The sequence below is a fragment of the Bufo bufo genome, chromosome 2, assembly GCF_905171765.1.
Source record: "Bufo bufo chromosome 2, aBufBuf1.1, whole genome shotgun sequence".
Classification (NCBI taxonomy): domain Eukaryota; kingdom Metazoa; phylum Chordata; class Amphibia; order Anura; family Bufonidae; genus Bufo; species Bufo bufo.
The window spans coordinates 462,586,671-462,610,574 of NC_053390.1; the positions used below are offsets into that span (position 1 = coordinate 462,586,671).

The following is a 23,904-nucleotide window of genomic DNA, read 5'->3' on the forward strand; positions in this document are numbered from 1 at the left end:
ACAGTGTGTAATACACTTACAGCAAATGCATCACAATACAGAAGTATTGTCATGCATTGTAAAGAGGATCAGACCCCCAAAAGTTGAAGTCCCAGAGTGGGACAAAAAACAAAGTAAAAAAAAAATAAAAAATTAATAATTTAACCGTTTCTAGTTAAAAAAAATAAAAATTATCCTTTTGCCAAAATAAAGTGGAAAAAATTTGTAAAAAGATAGGGAAAAAAAGAAAAGTAGACATATTAGGTATCACAGCGTCCATATCGACCGGCTCTATAAAAATATCACATGACCTAACCCCCCAGGTGAACACAGTCAAAAAAAAAAAAAAAACTGTGCTAAATAAACAATTTTTTTGTCACCTTACATCACAAAAAGTGCAACACTAAGCAATCAAAAAGGTGTATACCCCCCAAAATCTAACCGTCTAACCGCAAAAAATAAGCCCCTACCTAAGACCATCGCAAAAAAAACAACTACGGCTCAAAATATGGAGACACTAAGGCCCCTTTCACACGAGCAAGTTTTCCGCGCGGGTGCAATGCGTAACGTGAACGCATAGCACCCGCACTGAATCCTGACCCATTCATTTCAATGGGTCTGTGTACATGAGCGTTGTTTTTCACGCATCAGTTCTGCGTTGCGGGAAAATCGCAGCATGTTCTATATTCGGCGTTTTTCACGCAGCCCTGGCCCCATAGAAGTGAATGGGGCTGCGTGAAAAACGCATTGCATCCGCAAGCAAGTGCAGATGCAATGCGTTTTTCACTGATGGTTGCTAAGAGATGTTGTTTGTAAACCTTCAGTTTTTTTTTTTTTACGCGCGTGAAAAACGCATCAAAACGCATTGCGCCTAAGGCTACTTTCACACTAGCGTTCAGAGCGGGTCCGTCTGATGTTTCATCAGACGGATCCGCTCCTATAATGCAGACGTTTGCATCCGTTCAGAACGGATCCGTCTGCATTATAACTTAGAAAAATTTCCAAGTGTGAAAGTAGCCTGAACGGATCCGTCCAGAATTTACATTGAAAGTCAATAGGGGACGGATCCGTTTGAAGATTGAGCCATATTGTGTCATCTTCAGACGGATCCGTCCCCATTGACTTACATTGTAAGTCTGGACGGATCCACTCGCCTCCGCACGGCCAGGCGGACACCCGAACGCTGCAAGCGCCTGCTGAGCGGAGCGGAGGCTGAACGCCGCCAGACTGATGCATTCTGAGCGGATCCGCGTCCACTCAGAATGCATTAGGGCTGGACGGATGCGTTCGGGGCTGCTTGTGAGCCCCTTCAAACGGAGCTCACAAGCGGAGCCCCGAACGCTAGTGTGAAAGTAGCCTAAGGCCTCTTTCACACAAGCGTGACGGATTAGGTCCGGATGCGTTCAGTGAAACTCGCACCATTTTGCAAGCAAGTTCAGTCAGTTTTGTCTGCGATTGCGTTCAGTTGTTTCCGCGCGGGTGCAATGCGTTTTGATGCGTTTTTCACGCGCGTGATAAAAAACTGAAGGTTTACAAACAACATCTCTTAGCAACCATCAGTGAAAAACGCATTGCATCCGCACTTGCTTGCGGATGCAATGCGTTTTTCACGCAGCCCCATTCACTTCTATGGAGCCAGGGCTGCGTGAAAAACGCAGAATATAGAACATGCTGCGATTTTCACGCAACGCAGAACTGATGCGTGAAAATCACCGCTCATGTACACAGTCCCATTGAAATTAATGGGACAGGATTCAGTGCGGGTGCTATGCCTTTACGTCACGCAATGCACCCGCGCGGAAAACTCGCTTGTGTGAAAGGGGGCTAAAACATTGTTTTTTTGGTTTCAAAAATGCTGTTACTGTGTAAAACTTAAGTAAAAAAAAAAAAAAGTATACATATTATTAGGTATTGCCACGTCCGTAACAACCTGCTTTATAAAAATGCCACATTACCTAACCCCTGTGTCAAAAAAGCTATTTTTTGTCACCTTACATAACAAAAAGTGTAATAGCAAGCGATCAAAAAGTCATATGCACCCCAAAAGTGCCAAACGGTCATCTCATCCCGCAAAAATGATACCCTACCTAAGAAAATCGCCCACAAACTGAAAAAACTATGACTCTCAGAATATGGAGAGACTAAAACATGATTTTATTTTTGTTTCAAAAATATTATTGTGTGAAACTTACATAAATAAAAAAAGTTTACATATTAGGTATTGCCACATCTGTAATGACCGGCTCTATAAAAATATCACATGAACTAACCCCTCCGGTTTAACACAGTCAAAAGATTAAAATAAAAACTGCTAAAAAAACTTTTTTTTGGTCTCCTTACATCACTAAAAGTGCAACACCAAGCCATCAAAAAGGCATATGCCCACCCCAAATATTTTTTTATCAAAATGGAAAATCTGCCAAAAAATTCTGAAATCAAATTTTCCATTAATTCTTGTGGAACACCTAAAGGGTTAACAAAGTGTGTAAAAAAAAGTTTTGAATACCTTTAGGGGTGTAGTTTCTAAAATGGGGTCATTTTGGGGTGGTTTCTATTATGCGAGTCTCACAAAGTGACTTCAGACCTGAACTGGTCCTTAAAAAGTGGGTTTTGGAAAAATTTCAAGATTTGCTTCTAAACTTCTAAGCCTTCTAACGTCTCCAAAAAAAAAAAAAAAAAAAATGGCATTCACAAAATGATCCAAACATGAAGTAGACATATGGAAAATGTAAAGTAATAACTATTTTTGGAGGTATTACTATCTATTATAAAAGTAGAGAAATTGAAATTTGAAAATATGTTTCAAAATTTTGGGTAAATTTTTTTACTCAATTTTACCAGTGTCATGAAGTACAATATGTGACGAAAAAACTATCTCAGAATGGCCTGGATAAGTCAAAGCAATTTAAAGTTATCACCACATAAAGTGACACTGGTCAGATTTGCAAAAAATGGCCTGGTCCTTAAGGTGAAAATTAGCCCGTTCCTTAAGGGGGTTACCCAATTCTACATGGGTTTCTTGGAAGAAGAGGTGATCACAGGGTATCTACTGAGGGAACATGTACACATGTGTCCAGTTCCCCTGTGGGGGAACTGCAAAAACTGGTCATGTAATACATAGATGTGCTTAGTCACCCAGAAATGCTGAAGTAATGGCATGAGGTCAACCAACATACCACGCCTATCTCATTGGATGTGTCCGGTTAATAAATATGTGCCATTCAACAAAATCCTTTATATGTCTAATTAGGGCCCTGGACACATAGTCTTCTTAACTGTAACTTGAAGGGTTCCCTCTCTAGCGGTAATGTGCTGCTTTAATAATATTCTGCTTAAAGGGTTTTTCCAAAAATATTGTTTAAAAAATAATAATAATAATAATAATAATAATAATCTCCCCTTACTGATGTCATCATCTGTGAAGAGCACAGGGCGCCAGTGGCGAATTTGCCAATATTGGTGTTCTCTGGCAAATGCCAAATGTCCTGCACGGTGTTGGGCTGTAAGCACAACCCCCACCTGTGGCCGTCGGGCCCTCATATCACCCTCATGGAGTCTGTTTCTGACCGTTTGAGCAGACACATGCACATTTGTGGCCTGCTGGAGGTCATTTTGCAGGGCTCTGGCAGTGCTCCTCCTGTTCCTCCTTGCACAAAGGCGGAGGTAGCGGTCCTGCTGCTGGGTTGTTGCCCTCCTACGGCCTCCTCCACGTCTCCTGATGTACTGGCCTGTCTCCTGGTAGCGCCTCCATGCTCTGGACACTACGCTGACAGACACAGCAAACCTTCTTGCCACAGCTCGCATTGATGTTCCATCCTGGATAAGCTGCACTACCTGAGCCACTTGTGTGGGTTGTAGACTCCGTCTTATGCTACCACTAGAGTGAAAGCACCGCCAGCATTCAAAAGTGACCAAAACATCAGCCAGGAAGCATAGGAACTGAGAAGTGGTCTGTGGTGACTACCTGCAGAACCACTCCTTTATTGGGGGTGTCTTGCTAATTGCCTATAATTTCCACCTGTTGTCTATCCCATTTGCACAACAGCATGTGAAATTGATTGTCACTCAGTGTTGCTTCCTAAGTGGACAGTTTGATTTCACAGAAGTGTGATGGACTAGGAGTTACATTGTGTTGTTTAAGTGTTCCCTTTATTTTTTTGAGCAGTATATATATATATATATATATATATATATATATATATATATATATATATCTATATCTATCTATATCTCTATCTAAATACCTGAATTGGCAGTTTTTTTTCTTTTAAATTCCTTTAAGGAAATGCTTTTGGGGGGGTACTATCTTTTGCCTTAATTGGCGTGAGGAGACTTATAAGCCATTTATGCTCCTCTGGAATTCTGGGAAGAAAGGGATGCAAATGAGCTCTTAACAAGCTCTGCATAAGTAGTATTGTACTACAGCTTTTTCTAATAATTCTGGAATTTTCAGACCCATCTATCGAACAAGAAATCAGAAAAGAATCAGAAAAAAAATATAATTTCAGAAGATCATCATAGAAAGATTACGTCCTTCCATTAAGATTGTGAACCTCCTAAATCTGAATACTGACATGACTCCTCATGAATGTGCATTAGTGAATGCATCCCATACCCAGTTTACCAGCTTTCTCTACATGCTGACAGATTACTGGAAGATAATGATCTCAAATACACTGGCGAGCAAGTGTGAACATAGGTGGCAAGTACATTTGGACCAGAGCCAAATAGCTGCTGCTTACCCTCTCCTGAACTTCCAAGTCTGCGCTTTGTACAAATTGGGGGAGTCTGTCAATCATAAGCTGAGTGATCTCCTGTGCGGCTTCTTGATCTCCCTCCTGTTCCTTGCGCTGCAGCATACAAGAATATAATTTCACCACATTCTGTACATAAACTGCCTGAATATGCCCCGGCAGAGTAGTGACTTTTGGCCTCAGCATTGCCTCCAATGTCTGCTGTGGCTCTAGGAGGTGCCTAAAATCCAGGGAAAAAAAATAAGCAGTTCTGTCAGGAGACACTTTTTGTGCTTTTAGATACATTTACATGGCTCACGAAATAACCCTATGAAGGAGTCTGAGAAGGCTAGAAGAATACTGGACCCCTGTGATCTCAATAAGACATGAACCATACAAGATAGCAAGCAGTTTACTCCAACCTGCTCCGGAGAATTAGTGGCAGATTACAGACGGACATTTCGTCTATTGCATTAGCAGACATTAAAGAGGACCTGTAAACTCTCCTGGTATGTCTGTTGCAGGGACTCATCCCAGCTCGACCTTCTTTGCAAGCTGCCAGTATTTCTTTCTTAACTTCTAGTAGAAATAATAGAGGAATGGCACAACATAGAGCCATGAGAATAGAGGCTCTAGAATTAATATTACATGGGGAACGCACGTAGTTACTAGGAGCGGTGAAAGGTTCTCTTTAAGGTTACTTTCACATCCCTCATGGATCTGCAAAAAAAGCTCCCGTTACCATAATACAACCGCATGCATCCGTCATGAACGGATCCGGTTGTATTATGTCTTCTATAGCCATGACGCATCCGTCATGAACACCACTGAAAGTCAATGGGGGACGAATCTGGTTTCAGAGAAATCGGATCCATCCCCATTGACTTACATTATGTTTCAGGACGGATCCGTCAAGCTTCACACCACATCGCGGACAGAAAAACGCTGCAGGCAGCGTTTTGGTGTCCGCCTCCAGAGCGTAATGGTGACTAAACGGAGGCAAACTGATGCATTCTGAACGGATCCTTTTCCATTCAGAATGTATTAAAGCAAAACTGATCCATTTTGGACCGCTTGTGAGAGCCCTGAACGGATCTCAGAAATGGAAAGCCAAAACGCCAGTGTGAAAGTAGCCTAATGTATAACATCCAGGTTCTTACTGGAAGAGGAAGGTTCAGATGGCTATAGGGACTTTTGAAGTAATTATATTAAAAAAAAAAAAAAAAAAAAGAGATCTGTTTTTATAAATGATTCCCCTAAGTGTACTTTCAGACTAGCGTTAAAGTTTTCCGGTATTGAGTTCCGTCCTAGGGGCTCAATACCGGAAAAAACTGATCAGTTTTATCCTAATGCATTCTGAATGGAGAGCAATCCGTTCAGTATGCATCAGGATGTCTTCAGTCACTCTTACGGTATTTGGCCGGAGAAAATACCGCAGCATGCTGCGGTATTTTTTCAGTCCAAAAGTCCGGAACACTTGCCAGTTTCCATTAAAAAGTGTTCAGGAAAAAATGAATCAGTTTTTCCGGATGACACCAGAGAGACGGAACCGGTATTGCAATGCATTTGTGAGACGGATTCGTATCCGGATCCATCTACAAATGCTATTGATTTGCATATGGATTTCCGGATCCGGCAGGCAGTCCCAGCGACAGAACTGCCTGCCGAAATCCAACAACACAAGTGTGAAAGCACCCTAACACGGAAACATGCAGCCTAAGAAAAATTCTTACTCTGAAAACTCGCCACAGATCCAGGCAGCTGCATAAAGGACTTCACAGATTCCATTGCGCTGTGTGTTGCTGGCCAAAAGGTGAGCATTGTCAAGTAACGTGGCCATCTGCGAGACTGCACATTGTCTTATGGCTTTCACTCGGATAGCAACATCAAGCATTTGAGCAGCTATTAGGTGGCCATGGCGGGTCCCTTCTAGACGAGTAAGTTCTACCAGAATACTAATATACCTACAGAAAAAAAAGTAATCATTGTTAGAAATGGACAATTCGAAGACTCATTCTTTCCACATAAATAATCCAGTTTAAGTAAAACTAAAGCTACAGTAATGTGCTGCAGCTTCTCCTTGCCAAAAACGTACCAGTTAACCTTATAGCAGCTACAATAGACACACAGGAGTTGTCAAAGAGGCCGCAAAATATACAGCTATGATACAAGCTGCATGGTTTTCCTTGTAAGCTGCCACACAGTCAAGTTGCCGTCAAAAGAATTGGGTAGACTTAGGGGAGAATTTATCAAGTGGTGCAAGCAAGAATTCTGGCTTCAAAAAGTCCCAAGTAGGGGCTATGCAACTTTTTGAGGCCTGTTGCAAAAAAAAATTGTGACTTTGAGTACTGCCCCTTCCAGCACAATCTACATATTAGGAGTGAAAATTTGATCAGAATTTCAGTGTAGATCACTTTTGTGACACATTTATGATGTGCGGCTTTTTTTTTAAAAGTCACAACTGCACAGCAAGCATCCCCAGGCGTCCTTTTACTGAAATAGGCACAACTACATTGCACTGGCATCAACCGTATTATTACTGTGCCCCATCTTCATATATTTGCCGCAGGTCTGCATAGCAACTCCAATCTAAAACTATACTCCAGTACACCTACAATGATAAATTCCCCCATAGTCTTTTCCGGTTCACATGGACAAGACTGCCGCCACTGCTCCCTTGCACAGTTGATGCTTGCAGAGGTTGGAGTTAAATTATGTGTTTTAACCTTTTTTTTTTGGCTTTGGTCAAAAAAAATTTAACATTTGTGGGAACAATAAATCTAGTCTAATCATCCATTACTGTTCAGTCTTCAATAAAGGCAACTCTACTTTTCTTAGGAGTTTTTTTTTATCCAACTGTGGTGCAGATAGGTCTTCTAGACACCCGAAACTATCAGCTTCTGTTACCATAGATGTTAAAAGACCTGTCATTGCCTGCTTTCCCAGGATACTAAAGATACAGCCAAACGAGGTCAACAGCTTTAGGCTCTGTTCACATTATGCCTGAGCCTTCTGTCATGTATGTCAGGTGTACAGACTCATGTATGCGCTTTACAGAAGGCTTTGATGTATGCCACTGTATAGGCAGACAGCGCCATATGTCGCCTACTGATTCAATTTGTAAAAAAATTAATAAAATAAAACATTATATAGTGACCCAACAAAAAGGACACTTTTCTGTCCTCCACTGGGTGAATGGAGAACTATGGATATTTTTACCACTCATGCTGGGCGTTGTCTTGCATACACAGCATAAATAGTTTTAGCACTGTCATCCTATTAACGCAAAATGCCAATATGTACGTCAGTTGCTTTAAAGAGGACCTTTCATGTTTTTTTTTTTTTTAAGTTTAGATAAAAACCTTTCCTTGCCAGGTACCCCCGCTGATGCTGCCACTCTGCCTGTTTTTTTTTTTTTTTTAATATCGCTCCTACGCCCCACTGTGCCCCCCTGCAGTTTTCCCGCTCAGTATGTAAATACTGAGCATCGGTACAGGGAGGAGACGCCAGAGTTTTTCAACGGGCGTCTCCTTCTCCCTGGCTGTGAGCTGCCCAATCACAGCGGAGAGCGTCACAGCCAGGGAGAAGAAAAAAAAGCTCACCTTCTCCCTAGAAAACTGCAGGGGAGCACAGTGGGCATAGGAGCGATATTTGAAAAAAAAACAGGCAGGGTGGCAGCATCAGCCGGGGGTACCCCGCAAGGATAGGTATTTATCTAAGCTTAAAAAAAAATAAAAATAAATCAAAACATGAAAAGTCCTCTTTAAGGGAATGCATGGAGCAGGCTCACCAGCTGAGCCCACATAACACGCAGCAAGTATAATAGCAGACACCCATATGCAATGACTGAGATTGGAGATCTCTGTGATTTCAGTGATTTACCCACCTCAGATGCCACAGTCAATAGCGACCGCAACATGAGTGGATAATAGACAGAGGGAGGGCGCTCTCTCCGTCTTCTGATCAAAGCATCCACAGCAAATGTGTGGGTCCAAACAGTTGCTTTGACAGCCTGAGGCCGTGTGAAGGCTGCCAGGTCAGTCCTAGTAAGCTCCCTACTAAGCCGTGCCGGAAGGACCACTGGACAGGCAGCCTGTAAAAATTCCATACACTGCAATAGCATTCTATTTAAGTCTACGATACAAGGGGACTCAAAATTAGTTTAAAAAAAAAAAAGTTTCAATTCAAAAATTCTAATTTCCCAAATTTAGATATTAAAAGACAAAACAAACAATTGCCAATGTTAATTTTATATATGCACTTCCAGGTCAAAAGGGTGGACAAGGGTTTTGTAGAGATCTCAACATTTATATATACATTGATATAAACACAATTATACCATGTGCTTAAATACTAACCACTCAAAGTTGGTAATGTACTGGTAGTTAGACTGGCTACATATATCAATAATTTTGGTCAGTAGTTCATCCCTGTAGGCAGTTCCTTCTGCTTTGTCAACATGAATCATGAGCTTCTTGACAATCTCCATCAAATTCTTCTTCGACACCTGTCAGACAAAAAGACAGTGAAATGTAAACTTTGTCAGTGCAAACCTACTGATCAGTCATATGGACCAGGGCACCTGCAGAGCTCTTGTTTCTTACCATTCCATAAAGAAGATCCAGGGCTCGTAATCTAATAGATTCATCCTTGTCATCCAGACACTGAAGGATGAGATCTTTGTGGGACTGTACTGACTTTGGGTGAGTTTTCAAAATCTTGGACATAGCAAGCAATCCTAAATACTTCACTGCCAAAAGAAGTACACTGTCAGCCATACTATGGGGTGGGGAGGTGGGATGTTAGTTTGCTAAAACATTTCACTTACAATTCTGGTCTGAATCTTCAATAAGAATCCGCAGCTTCTGAACACACAGCTACAAAAAAAAACAACAACAACAATAGTAACATGCAGACATCTACTACAGAGGTGGACACACTAGTACAAAGTACACAATAAGATAGCGGCACACTTTATAACCTGCTCCTGCTGAGTAATAGTTATGGGACTGAGAGCTGTTGCTATATAGAACATATCAAGGAGAAATTCCAAAAGGGTAATGTAAGGGTCATGCAAGCAGCATTCGCATGAATGGGACAGCCAAAGAACTTTCTGGGGGCACTAAATGGGAGAATTATTTCTACAGGGGCACTATGGTGGGCTTTATTACTACTGGGGTACTATAGGGTGTAGTAATATTGGGAGCATTACTACTATTACTATGGGCAATATGGGGGCAACTGGGAGAGAATTATTACTATAGGTGTGAGCTTGACAATTATTTTTGGGGGACACTGTGGCACTATGACAGTCAGGGGCACTATATGCTGGGCTCAATTTTTTTTTAGGATAGTATATGGTCATAATTATGGAAGGGGGGAACTATCTGTAGTAAAAGTATTTTCAGGGAGCCTATTATCTCTGCAGTATAGTATTTGGCAGAATTGGGGAGCGAATAGGGCACATTATTGGGGGAGTCAGTAGGATGACACTGTGGGGGCACAAGGATGTCTTGAGAAGGAGGGGAAAATGATTGAAATGGGGGGAACCCAAGATGCCTGGTTAACTTTGCAAAGGTGGCAACATGTGACAAAGATGTTGTGACTGTGTGGGCCAAATGGAAAAAAGGAAAGAGAGAATGTCTACATTAGGAGACATCATGTAGTTCTGTGTTCTCCTGTATGTTTGGTAGTGTGGAATGCAATTTAAATATGACATTTGTCATGATAATGAACCCTATTAAACCAGGCATAGTGCCTGTTAGTGTTGATCATGGTGTCTCCGCAACCGGTATTACTAATGCATTAATAATACTCTTATCTTTAGCAATAAGTGACGTGCTCAGAGCACCAAGGAGCTGGGCTAGACCCCGAGAGCACCACTTCACCTCCGCATCTCCCTGTTGCTGCTCCCCCTCCTAGTGAGATCAACAGGGCCACGAATTCTCACTGCTCCGATGCCTGGCCTTGTAATCTCGTACATGCACCGGTGGCAGAGTACCATTGGTGCATATGCAGTGAATATATCAAAGCAGGGATGACAGCTCTGAGATCCTCACTGCACCTATGCATGAGATTCCAGGGCCAGGCATCGGAACAGTAGGTATGCATGGCCTAACCTGCACACTACAAGCAAACAAAAGATTCCTGGAGTGCTTCTTTAAGCCAATTCTTATGAAATAAAATGATTGACCTACCTGAATGCTAGCACTGTGGTTGGGCATCCCTGATGACAGCGATATCAAAACTGTGAAACAAAGTTAACAATTCATTTGACTGTACTGCTGCATAAAGAATTTAGGCAAAGTTTGCATGTGTTCTCTATATGGAGAAGGGAAAAGCCACTGCAAACATATCGGACAGTGGCTTATCTCCCTGGAGAACAAAGGACTGGGCATGCTGAGATCCAAAATGCCCATCTCTTCTTTCCCCAACAGCCGCCATCTGGGAAGATTCAGAATACCATACAGATTAGATGGTCTTCCAGCCCTACCGAAACTGGTGGGGTCAGAAGGCATTTACCTAATATGTATAGCCACCCTAGAACAGAGACCAGAAAATGAACTATTTTTTTAAAACTTTTACAAAGAGGGAATAAAGAATTACGTCCATCTGACATGCAACAAGGACATTTTCAATGGTGCAGTCAGCAGGAATCAGTTTCCAAATCAGAACCTTTTACATAATGAGACTTTCATGCCAACCTTTAACTTGGTCAGTTATCCTACTACAATTGTAAATAGATTTTATGATCTATAAAATGCATATGTATGCTGTAACAAAAAAGGTCAATTTACTTAGAAACTTCGTGTATAGCAATGCGCACGTCAATCTACTGAGCTGTGTACTGCTTCCCCACAGCCAGATCTCTGCAGAGCAGCGTATCACAGCAATGTTAAAAGGCAGAGGAGCTCACAAACAATTGTTCTTTTCCCTGCACAAACCAATTTTTATTTGGATATGAAGAAACCTGGCTGAGGGGAGAGTGTGCTATATACCAGGTAGCGCCAGACCATGTAAGTACATTACATAATTCTTAAATAACGGGACAAGCTGTTTTCTCCTGACTTCGTCCTTAGGAGGCCCTTTTAACCACTTCCAGACCGGGCCATTTACCCCCTTCCTGACCAGGCCTAATTTTGCAAATCTGACATGTGTTACTTTATGTGGTAATAACTTTGGAAAGCTATTAGGGTACTTTCACACTTGCGTTGTTTGATTCCGGCAGGCAGTTCCGTTGCCCGAACTGCCTGCCTGATCAGGCAAACTGTATGCAAACGCATGTCATTTTCTTTTGACTGAACAGGCATTCTTCAGACTGATCAGGATCCTGATCAGTCTGAAAAATGCCTGATCAGTCAGAAAAATGCATTGCAATACCGGATCCGTTTTTCCGGTGTCATCAGGCAAAACAGATCCGGTATTTATTTTTTTTACATTTTTAAAGGTTTGCGCATACCGGATACGTCAATGCGGAAATTTGAATGCCAGATCCGGCACTAATACATTCCTGTTGAAAAAAATGCCGGATCCGGCATTCAGGCAAGTGTTCCGTTTTTTGGGCCGGAGATAAAACTGCAGCATGCTACGGTATTATCTCCATCCTGAAAAGTCAAAAAGACTGAACTGAAGACATCCTGAACGGATTGCTCTCCATTCAGAATGCATGGGGATAAAACTGATCAATTATTTTCCGGTATTGAGCCCCTAGGACGGAACGCTATGCCGGAAAAGAAAGACGCTAGTGTGAAAGTCCCCTTACTTATCCAAGCCATTCAGAGATTGTTTTCTCGTGACACATTGTACATCATGTTAATGGTAAATTTGAGTCAATATGTTTTACATTTATAAAAAAAAATCCAAAAGTAAACAAAAAAATTCACCGTTTTCTAAATTTGAATTTCTCTGCTTTTAGGACAGATAGTGATACCTCATAAAATACTCATTAACATTCCCCATATGTCTACTTTATGTTGGCATCATTCTGGCAATGTAATTTTTTTTTTTTTTTAGGACGTTAGAAGGTTTAGAACTTTAGCAGTGATTTTGGAAATTTTTAAAAATTTCCAAAATCAACTTTAAGGACCAGTTCTGTTCTGAAGTCGCTTTGAGGAGATCACATAATAGAAACCACCCATAATGACCCCATTTTAGAAACTACACCCCTCAAACTATTCAAAATTGGCTTTAGAAATGTTATTTACCCTTTAAGTATTCCACAGGAATTAAAGAAACACAGATGTGAATTATTTTTTCAGATTTTCCATTTTAAGCTACTTTCACACTAGCGTCACGGACCTCCAGCAGGCTGTTCCGTCGGATTAACAGCCTGCCGGATCCGTCCTGCCGCTAGTGACAGTGTGCCTCCGGACTGCCGCTCCGTCACTATTGACCATAATGGGGGCGGGGGCGGAGTTCCGGCTGCCGGAATAAAACTACGACATGGCCGACATTTATTGCGGCAGCCTCTCGCCGTGCGCCGCCATGCCTAGCCGGAACTCCTTCCCCGCCCCCATTATAGTGAACGGGAACGGAGCGACAGTCCGGAGGCACACTGTCACTAGCGGCAGGACGGATCCGGCAGGCTGTTAACCCGACGGAACAGCCTGCCGGAGGTCCTTGCCGCTAGTGTAAAAGTAGCCTTAATCAATTTTTTCCTGTAACACATCAAGGGTTAACAAAACAAACCTGAATATTTATTACCCTGATTCTGCAGTTTGCAGAAACACCCCCAAATGTGGCTGTATAGCGGTGTATGGGCACACGGCAAGGCGCAGAAGGCAAGAAGCGTCATAAATTTTTGGAGGGCAGATTTTGCTGGAATGGTCTTAGGGCGCCATGTTGCATTTGAAGAGACCCTGAGGTATGCCCACAGTAAAAACCCCCAAAAAGTGACCACATTTTCTAAACTACACCACCGAAGGAATTTTTAAGTGGTGTAGCGATGTAGTGAGCACTAGACCCAACAGGCGTTTCATAGAATTTATAAAACTTGGCTGTGGAAAAAAAAATAATATATGCAATTACATTTTTCAAATCAATCAAAAAATCGTATGTACCCCAAAAGGGTAGCTATAAAAACATCACCTCATCCCAGAGAAAAACAAGCCCCCACACAAGACCATAGCTAGAAAAATAAAATTTAAAATATGGCTCTAAGAAAATGGCATTCTGGGCTATTCTCCTGTTATCTTTTGTGCAAAAGGAAGTTTGGGCCTAAAGCACCATTTTGTTTATTTTTTTTTAAAATAGTGCTTTCGGCCCAAACTTCCTTTTTCACAAAAGATAACAGGAGAATAGCCCAGAATGCCATTTTCTTAGAGCCATATTTTATTTGTATTTTTTTTCTAGCTATGGTCTTGTGTGGGGGCTTGTTTTTTTTCTCGGATGAGGTGACGTTTTTATTGCTACTCTTTTGGGGTATACATGATTTTTTGATTGATTGATTATGTTTTTGGGAGGGGAGGGGAGGCAACTAAAAATAGCTGTTTTGGAGTAATTTTCGTTTTTTTTACGCCGTTCACTTGATGGGGTAGATCATGTGATATTTTTGTAGAGCCAGTTGTTACAGAGAGACCTTTTGGGGACATTTATCTTCATTTTTTCACTATTGATTTCTCCTGTAACTGATATAGTAGCTCCAGTTACAGGGAAATGCCCCCCAGAGGGGCTGTACAGTATTATTCAGCGCTGTACAGCCTCAGCGCAGGGCTGATCAAGGTCCATGGAAGACCCGAAGGCTCCTGCACTCTCCAGGTCCCAGCAGTCACATGACCAGCAGGCCGGGACAGGAAGCGGCACATCGCTTCCTCAGCTGTATTCCTTCCCATGCATGGATACGTATCTGTTCCCATTGGTCCCTTAGGGTTTACAATGTCTTGTGTCCTGCCACGTCTGTATATCATGAAACACTTAGGTCTCCTGGACCTTATCTTTATATGGATTTTTTTTATGTTTTGCAATAAAAGCTGCTAATGTTTTAGAAGAAGAATTTCCTCCTTCCTTTTTTGCTAGAATACAAATGGTTGAGCTTCCAAGAGACAGATGGCAGAGTCACAGCACAAGAGCATTCAGGTTATGGTTTCGGCATTTAAAATATATCTGAATTGTAATGTTAATTGTAAAGTTTACCAGCGGTTCCCATTATTTCACTTACCAGCTATTACAGTATTCACACATTCGTAGAGGAGAGACATTGCAGATGTACTTTATGGAAGAAAAAGAACCCAATTAAAAAGTGTGATAACACATAAGGTGCAAGAAGCTGGATGAGAAGCGAGTATAATCATGAGCACAGCATCACAAGACAAGCAATGCAAAGAAGAAAGCCATCTCTTTATACTCGAGTGACCAGTAAACTGCATTTACATTTGAAGAGAGGTCACCTCCAAAAACTCCCTTTAATGACAGTAATGGCTAAAAGGCTGATCCCAAATCTGTCAATTTTATCTATCTTTCTACTCATCTGCAAACAGATGCAGATGCATAGAAAACTGCTAAACTCCTAGGATCCATCAGGATGGCATCTGTAGAGGACTCAACTCTGGAACCCATTCCTTTCTCAAGAATGGGAATGTAGAAAACGTCATACATGCAAGGTTGTCTCCATTCACAGCTATGAGATTTCCGAAAAAAGCAGTTTGGGAAGGAGAATGTTCGGAGGTGACCAAGTCTCTGTACGTCTCCTCCAAACAAATTGATTACTATGGCACCAACTGAACATATGTCAAATGTGACATAAAAATCAATCTCAAGTACAATTGTGGAGGAAAGAAATACAGACAACGTAGCGTGGAAATATCTTACCTGTGGATGAGGTTGGTCAGAGGCTCAATCAATTTTTTTCCCAACCTTGGTTCCAATGGAGTAAGTGCCCCAAACTACATGGAGAAAACCAAAAGGAAATATAAAGTCAGCCAACACTGGAAATAGCATGTGTTTCTATGTACAATACATAGAGATACAAGAGGTTTACAAAAGTTCATGCTTTTCTATTTCATAGTTCACACTGTCTCTCAGGAAGGCTACAAACAATTTGAGCTAATGTCTTGGAAAAAAAACGTCGTCACAAAAAGGAGTTAAGGTTAAATTTAAGTGAAGATCTTAGCCGACTGATTCATCTCTTGAGATATGGTGCGAGTTTTTAATGCTGTCTAAGGAAGATGTTAATTACATGGGAAGAGGAAGTCACATGACAGGCTTACCAATTTGATAATTTTAATTAGGACCCAGTTGTTAGTAGAAGATGTCATGAGCTTGAAGAACAGCGGAGCCAATGACAGGTAGTTTTTTGGGTTTCTACGAGCTAGTTCACAAATAACATTGACCGCTGCAGACTGAACCCCTGGGAGGGGAAAAAAAATAGGTCACTTACAAGAAATTTTATCAGTATGTTTTGAATGAAGAAGCAGTGGAAAGCACTTACCTGGATCAGGGTCCTCAAGCTTTTCCTTCAGTCTGGGGAATGCTGGGCGGAGAGACTCTGGATACTTGAGAAACACTTTATACATGATCAGGACAGCCTTCTTCCTAATGTACGGCTTCGTGTGGGACATCTGTAAAGAATGTGAAAGATTTTTACTGATATTACATAGATTGGCTCTGTTCGCATTAGAAGCATGACTTCTGTCCTGAACAGGATCGCAGGAAATTTTCAAAGACCTCATTGAGGTTTGGTATATATCATGTCTAAGGGAGTTTTTGGAAGTATACAGATAAAGTATGCTTACATATGATGTCCATAGACTCCCATAATAAAAATCTATATTCTTTTGCAGGATTTGTTTAGCAAAACTCTATACAGTTATAAAATGGTATACCTGCTTCAATGGAGGCTTACATGCCATTCATTTGCAACAGTCGCATAAGTGGTGCTCTATGGGTGCATTTAAATTATGCATCAGAAGTTTCCCCTATGCATATACCAAACGTGGTATAAAATGCTATGAGAACATAATCTAACTAATAACGGGGCATCTGTTGAAAACTGTGCTACTGTTCGCTTGAAAACATTCAAGAACACAACACAATGAGGGGAAAAAAAAAGACTAATTTAAAAAAAGGGTTTTCCAAGTGTTACTTATGACCTAGCCTCTAGATAGGTCATCAGTATCTGATTGGTGGGGGTCTGACATCCCGGGACCCTCGTTGATCAGCTTTTTGAGAAGGCATTGGTGCCCACGGCAGTACCACAGCATTCTCACCAAGCACAGTGCCATCCATTGTATAAAGGCTGTGCTTGGTATTGCAATCAGCCCCATTCACGTCATTGCAGTTGGGCTGCGCCAAGGCCATGTGATCGATGAACATAATGTCACACCACCTAGGAAAAGCTGGAGAAGGCTGCGGCGCTACTGTGAGCGCTGGTGCCTTTTTAAACAGCTGTTTCGCGGAGGTCCCGGGTGTTGGACCTTCACCGATCAGAAACTGATGACAGAGGATAGCTCATCAGAAAAAAAAACACTTGAAAAACCCCTTTAAAAAACCTAGCCTAATGTAACAAGCAGCTTTGTCATTAGCCATTTATATACATTTTTCAGTCATTAACAAATTTAACAGCAAAAGAAAAGTTAAAGTGTAAGCTTATGGCTGTTTCTGTCCACGACCAAGAACTAGATGCTGTTTAACCAGCAAATAGGTGGAGTTTTGTGATGTGGTTCTCAGCAGCACATCATGGACAGGTGAAGCACACAGGCTCCTTAAACCACTGCACTGTGAGAAATTCCAGGAATTCCTTATAAATTAATGTAATGCTTCAATTTTAAAGGGTTATTAACTGTTGAATACCAGGGCCAGGGGTGTGGAAATAAAAAAATATATATATTTGTCGAAGGACTAAAGCGGGGGCTCGATCTACTTGTCCTAATTCAAAAAATTATTTTAAATCAAAACCATATTTCAATGCTTCCTTATGCAGGGAGGTGGCTGGCTTGCGTTCCAGTCTTTGTGGTGTGAAATGACTAAGTTTAGTCCTCGTTCACACCAGAGGATTCTGTCCAGAATGCACTACATCGCGGCCGGCTCACTATGTTGTGGGGCAGGAGGGGGCGTGACGACCCATTGAAGTGAATGGCACCGTAGCCACAGCCGCAGGCTATCGGATGCACGGGATCACAAGACACAATTATGCCTGAGCTCCGGTCAAAATACTGCTTGCAGCATTTAGTTTGGACTGGACCGCAGGCATAATGTGCCTTGCGATCCTGTGCAGCCGATTGCATTGCAGCCGTTGGGCATGGTTATGGTGCCAATCACTTCAACAGACCACTACGCCCCCTCCTGCTCCACAATATAGTTAGCCGGCCGCAATGCGGTGCAGTGCATTCTGGAGAGAATCAGGCCGGAACGCACTGCTTGGTGTGAACGAGGCCTTAATGTGATCACAGCAATTAGTTTAGTGCACACTCTTGCTCTTAGCACATTACTACCCGTACCTCTAGGTGGTTTAGGCAAATTAGCTGCCGATGTGGCATGGAAAGGACCCCCCCCTCACCTTCCCAGTTTGACAACACCTGCAGAAAGGGGGTCCTCTGAGGGATGCTGGCAGAGGTGAGAGTTCTATCAATGCCCCTGGCTCTGTCACTGCTCCTTCCCCCGAGCCGGAGACGTGACAGAACCTTTCATTGCTCCACCCCTCCAGCTCTGTCATTTCTTCTTCCCCACGCTGTCACTGCACCACGCCCCCCCCCCCTCCCCCATAGGTAATAAGTGTTACATCAGTGGTGACATGACTGATGACTAGAACAGGAAGGGGGAGCTGGGGCCACCGATTTGGACATTATACTGAGTAGAGGGCACTTCTGGAGGCATGCTAAGGGGAATTATACTGAGTAGGTAGAGGGCACTTCTGGAGGCGTTCTATTGTATGGAGGGCACTTAAAGGGCTTTATACTGCTGCAACCTGGTGATTAGACTCAGTGTATTGTTCTAGTGACACACGATTCTTTTAACTCAAAGAATGGAATGAGTCCATCACTAAGTAGGATCTTTGGATTCTTAGACTGTGTACGACTCCCTGTACCCTGTGTGACTCAGTGCTTGTGCCTGAGCTCCGATTGGTTGCAGGGAGGGGCGGGGCTGGCTTCCACTCCTCCCTGCTGCCAGCGTCTCTCTGCTCCGCTATCTGACTGAGCTGTTTCACGCAGATCAGCTCAGTCAGATGAATCGACTCCTCCGGTTCAGTGAAATGAATCGATTCAAAAGAACGATTCGTTCATGAACCGGACATCACTACTTGCCCGCAGTGGGGCTTAGCTACTGAACAAGCTACCTGCCCGGCGCCCGGAACTGCATGTCCCGGGCGTCGGGAGATACGATTTCCACACCCCTGCAGGGCTATGAGGGGGGAAAAACGGAAGAAATACAAACAAGCTTACAATGCGTCTCCCAGCCTTTAGAAATATAATCACAGCCCAAAGGTCTAACCAATATTGAGGAAGAGATTATATTGCCCTTTAACATGTTAGCATTAACATGTAAAAGGTTAAAGGGGTTGTGCAGTGCTACAAGACTTAAAACCTATCCTCAGGATAGGTCATCAACTGCAGATAGATGGGGTCCTACTCCTGACACCCCTGCCAATCACCTGTTTGAAGTGATCACAGCACTCACGTGAGCGTGGCTTCCGCTTCAAAATGACCTGCCATTGTCTCCTCCTCCTTCGTAGCAGTGGCATAGTGTATCTACAACTGCTAATCCTATTCACTTGAACAGGATGGAGCAGTTGTAAATAATACACTGCGCGGTTACAGAGGGTCATTTTAAAGAGGATGCAGTGCTTGCACGAGTGCCATGCCCCATTTAGACATGTGATCGGCAGGGGTGCCAGGAGTCGAAGCCCCGAGGACAGGTCATCAATATTATGCCACTGCACAATCCTTTCAATAGGGCAAATAGACAGAGGAGGTCTTTATGACACAACCCCTTTAAATGATAGCATATGTTTCCAGTGTAGTCTACTGCACTTACCAGCGTCATGATGTCATTTGCTAAATCCCTGGCCAAGTCTGGAGTGACAAAACAAGACAGCCCGGTCAGGGCCACACCAGTATCATACTGATTAGGACTGCTAAGATCCTAAAAAGAAACAAATTTGTTTGTTATAAGTAGTTACATTCAAGTTTTCTCATATCTGAACAGATGCAACATCTTTCAAGTGCAACTTTTTAAGTGCACATACCGAATTATACCAGAATGTAATATTATGGATATGGAATCCACTTTGGCATCACTGTCTACTGACCATCACCCAATTCTCTCCTCTCTAGGTATGTCTCCACTGAAGCTTACTGCTGCACCCAGCTTTTCCAGTCCGATATTGTCCACAACCCTGATCTTTCCTTCTCATCCCCTGGTTTGTCTGCATTGAACTATTAATGTCTCTTTCCCTGCTGGACTTATTGAGTATTTGTTTACATTTACCAATTCACCCCTGTATCTAGTCCTCCCTTGATTAGGCCATATGTAGCCCCCTCCCCTCTTATTCACACTTGATTGAACACTGAGTGGTATGAATCTAAGTCCTTAGGTCTTTCAGTCCTTGGTCTTTTCAATGCAACATCTAAGGGCAACTTTTTAAGTGCACATACCGAATTATACCAGAATTGCACCAGAAGGGGACCAAAGGAAATTACAGAAATAGTAAATGCAAATAATGTTTCAATCTTTCATCTCACTCTACACACTTTTCCACAAGCTCCTGAAATACCCCCTATCGCAATCAATGGCTGCACACTCTCCCCGGTCACCCAAGTCCGCTGCCTTGGATTCTGCCCTCTCCTTTCCGACAGCACATCCAAGCCCTTTCCACCACCTGCCGCCTCCAACTCAAAAACATCTCCCGCATCCGCAGTTTCCTCAACGTGACCAGCTTCAACCTCACCTACTGTGTCCTTCTCCCATACCTTGTAGATTGTAAGCCCTTATGGGCAGGGCCCTCTCTCCTTCTGTACCAGTTTGTAACTCGTCTTGTTCATGCTTAGTGCAGTTGTCTGTATTATGTAAGTATACCGCTTATCATATGTACAGCTCTATGGAATGAATGGCGCTTTAATAATAAATAATAGATAAAAAGCTTTACCCTCAAAAATATTTCAAACAATTTGATAAAACATTGAGGATACTCTAGGCTCAAAACTACTAAGCCAATGGTCTTTGCGCTGCTTACCTTTCTTATCTGATTTGTGGTCAGCATAATAACGTCCGTGCCTTCATGAAAGCATTGTGAGGCAGCTAAGTATCCAATCCTCTGGACAACATAGAAGCAAAACAGAAAAAAACTGTCCTTACATGCATAAAACAAGTCAAAAAATTGCAAGCTATGAGCTTGCTCACAGTAGTGTTGTGTTATTGTCTTTGTGTCGCATTAGAGGAACAGAAATATAGGAAAAAACAGCTCCAATGGAATCTATTTGCCATCAGTTGTGCTCAGTTTGCGTCAGGCTTCAGTTATTTGGACGTAAGAAATAGTGCTTTCTGCTGCAGGGTTTTTTCCCACAAAAAGTAACGGAAATGTGATGTCAGAGAATGACGGATAGAAATTGTAAGTCTTCTGTTTGCATCAGTCATTCAATCCATTAACAAATTGGCTGTAGTGGTCACGTGTTGTCGACATGAAGTCATGAGGCATGGGGTGTGTGAAGTACTTCCCCCCTTTTACGGTTCAATGTTTGTCCTATTTCTGATGCTATGGCAGAACAGAAATATGAAAAACGCAGACACAAGTCCCAAGTTTGTTTTAAATCTTACCTTGAAAGTAAACTTTGAGGCACTCATCACCTCAATGATATTGAATGCAGCCCAGCTGATGTCATAGCCCAGCATTTGTAACTGTTGACAGAAGGGAAAAGCAAAAATCACTATAACTAATACACAAGCAATATTAGTCAGAAGAATTATAAAAAATTATGGAAATCCACTTCAGGATCTGCCTTAATCGAATTAAGTTCCTAATGTGGTTCTCCAGGATTTTACTACTGATGGCCTATGCTCAGGACAGGCCATCAAAATCTGATGGTTAGGGGACCGAAACCCCATCAATCAGGTGTTCTACAGTAGCTCTGGACCCTGAACTACACACTACTGTGGAGTGGACAGAGCTGGTTACTAAAGCGCTACTGCCCTTCAGTAGCGTTGGCGCCATCTCGAAAGAGCTGATCAGTGAGGGTGTTAGACCTCCATAATAGAGATACTGATGGGCCATCCTGAGGATGGGCCATCAATAATAAAATCCTACACAACCCTTTTAAAGAGGTTTCAGAGAATGAGAATGTATCACCCATACACAGGATAGGTGGTAAGTCTCTGATCACAAGAATGGGGTGCATGTCCACCCCTTGAATGAATCAGCAGTCAAGAAAGCCCCGTTCAAACTGACTGATAAAGATAACTGAGCAGAGCACTTGGGTATCTCCTGTGGAGCAGCGATAGGTTTTCATTCTAGGAAAACCCTTTAAGGTTCTCTCTCATGAGAGTTTTTCTATGAGTGAATCTGAATCAAAAGGGGTTGTCTCACAAACACAAATCCTTCCATATACCTTATTAGGGCAGTGCATATGGACATCAGAGGTGGAGCCTCCTACTCAGCAGGAACCTCCTATGCGTAAGAGCCACTAACTAGGAGCAGCTCTGGTGGAACCGGTCCAGCTATGTATTACGATTAGTCATACATCATACAATATTTCCTCTGCAGCTCCTACATCAGGTCAAATGTATGGGGAGATCAGCTGTTATATCGTGAAAATCCGCTGATCACATCCATTTTTTACGCAATGTATCTTTTAAAGAGGATTTTAGCCCAAATGTACAAATTATCATATTGGTTGACACTTTAGAATTAAGGAAACATATACATTTTTTATCACATACTACATGCAAATTGTTTATGTATTATGTTTATGCAAACAGCTTCATCACTTTCTCAGTCAGAGAGGGAAGGGGATGAGTGAATCAATTACAGCATCACACAATACACCAATAAGTGGAACAGAGCTGTCATACTGTCAACCTAATTCTACTCATCTACTATTATACTAGCATATAGCAACTTTCTCTTGCAGCAGTAAATGGGATAACAATGGGATCCCTATCTATATAGAACTTTTATTGCTCTGTCCAGAGAGGGGGAAAAAAATAAAATAAAAAACAAACACTCCTTCCTGACATAAGTGTCCCTTTAAGGGTCTGTTCACATGTTTTTGCTTTACGTCAACTGGATACATTTAGACATGCAGTAAAAAATAAAATTATAAAGTATAGAAACGTATGCAATTTTGTGGTTATCCTTTTTTTTTATGTATACATTTGACTGATGTGCATATGTTTCAATATATTTGTGTACATTTTTTAACAAAAAAAAATAAAAAATTGTGAAAGGTTTCTTTTTTTAAATTAAAGATTTGAAGACATTATCTGAAAAAACTGATACGTTTAATGGATGGAAACATACAGTCTTTATTGCAGGACGGCTGCCACTGACTGGCGGCTGCGGCTGAGACGGCTGGCCTTGATCACTTGGTATTACACTTTTTTGTGATGTAAGGTGATAAAAAAAAAAAAAAAGGGCTTTTTTCGCAAATTTCACCAGACAGGTTGGTTCACATACTATTTTTATAGAGCAGGTTGTAATGGACACAGCGATGCCTAATATGTGCATTTTTTTATTTTAGTTTACACAATAAAAGCATTTATTTATTTTTAATTATGTTTTGTGTTTCCATTTTCTCAAAGCCATATTTTTTCATTTTTTAGGCGATTGTCTTAGGTAAGGGTCTCATTTTTTGCGGGATGTGATGATGGTTTGATTGGTACCATTATCACAATGGTGATTAAAACATTTTTATTTTTTGGCACATTTTTTATTTTTTTTGTTATGGTGTTCACCAGATGGGCTGGATCACATGCTATTTTTATAGAGTAGGTCGTTATGGACATGACAATACCTAATACGTGCATTTTTTTACTTTATTTTATTCAATAAAAGCAGGTTTGAAAAAAAATCGTTTTTGTGTCTCCATTTTCTGAAAGCCATATTTTTTTTTATCTTTGGGACGATTGGCTTATCTAGGGGCTCATTTTTTGTGGGAGGAGGTCATGGTTTAATTGGTATTAATTTTGGATACATATGACTTTTTTGATCACTTTTTAAACAATTTTTTGGAAGTGCGGTAGGCAAAATATAAATTCCATCATAGTT

At 41.8% G+C, this 23,904-nt stretch overlaps 1 protein-coding gene across 3 annotated transcripts in view; it reads right to left on the reverse strand.

Annotated features, from left to right (window-relative positions):
- The window catches only part of AP3D1 (adaptor related protein complex 3 subunit delta 1), a 99,163-nt gene that overhangs the window by 41,569 nt on the left and 33,690 nt on the right, over positions 1-23,904 (reverse strand). For all 3 annotated transcript variants that reach the window (XM_040417652.1, XM_040417651.1, XM_040417650.1), the window contains exons 3-15: positions 21,459-21,539; positions 20,878-20,958; positions 19,680-19,787; positions 16,138-16,267; positions 15,917-16,056; positions 15,519-15,592; positions 14,869-14,918; positions 10,910-10,959; positions 9,541-9,589; positions 9,317-9,462; positions 9,071-9,219; positions 6,446-6,676; positions 4,722-4,953 (exon numbers count right to left, since the gene is read on the reverse strand). In XM_040417652.1, coding sequence (XP_040273586.1) covers positions 4,722-4,953; positions 6,446-6,676; positions 9,071-9,219; positions 9,317-9,462; positions 9,541-9,589; positions 10,910-10,959; positions 14,869-14,918; positions 15,519-15,592; positions 15,917-16,056; positions 16,138-16,267; positions 19,680-19,787; positions 20,878-20,958; positions 21,459-21,539 — 1,521 coding nt within the window. The remainder of the gene's footprint in view (positions 1-4,721; positions 4,954-6,445; positions 6,677-9,070; positions 9,220-9,316; positions 9,463-9,540; positions 9,590-10,909; positions 10,960-14,868; positions 14,919-15,518; positions 15,593-15,916; positions 16,057-16,137; positions 16,268-19,679; positions 19,788-20,877; positions 20,959-21,458; positions 21,540-23,904) is intronic.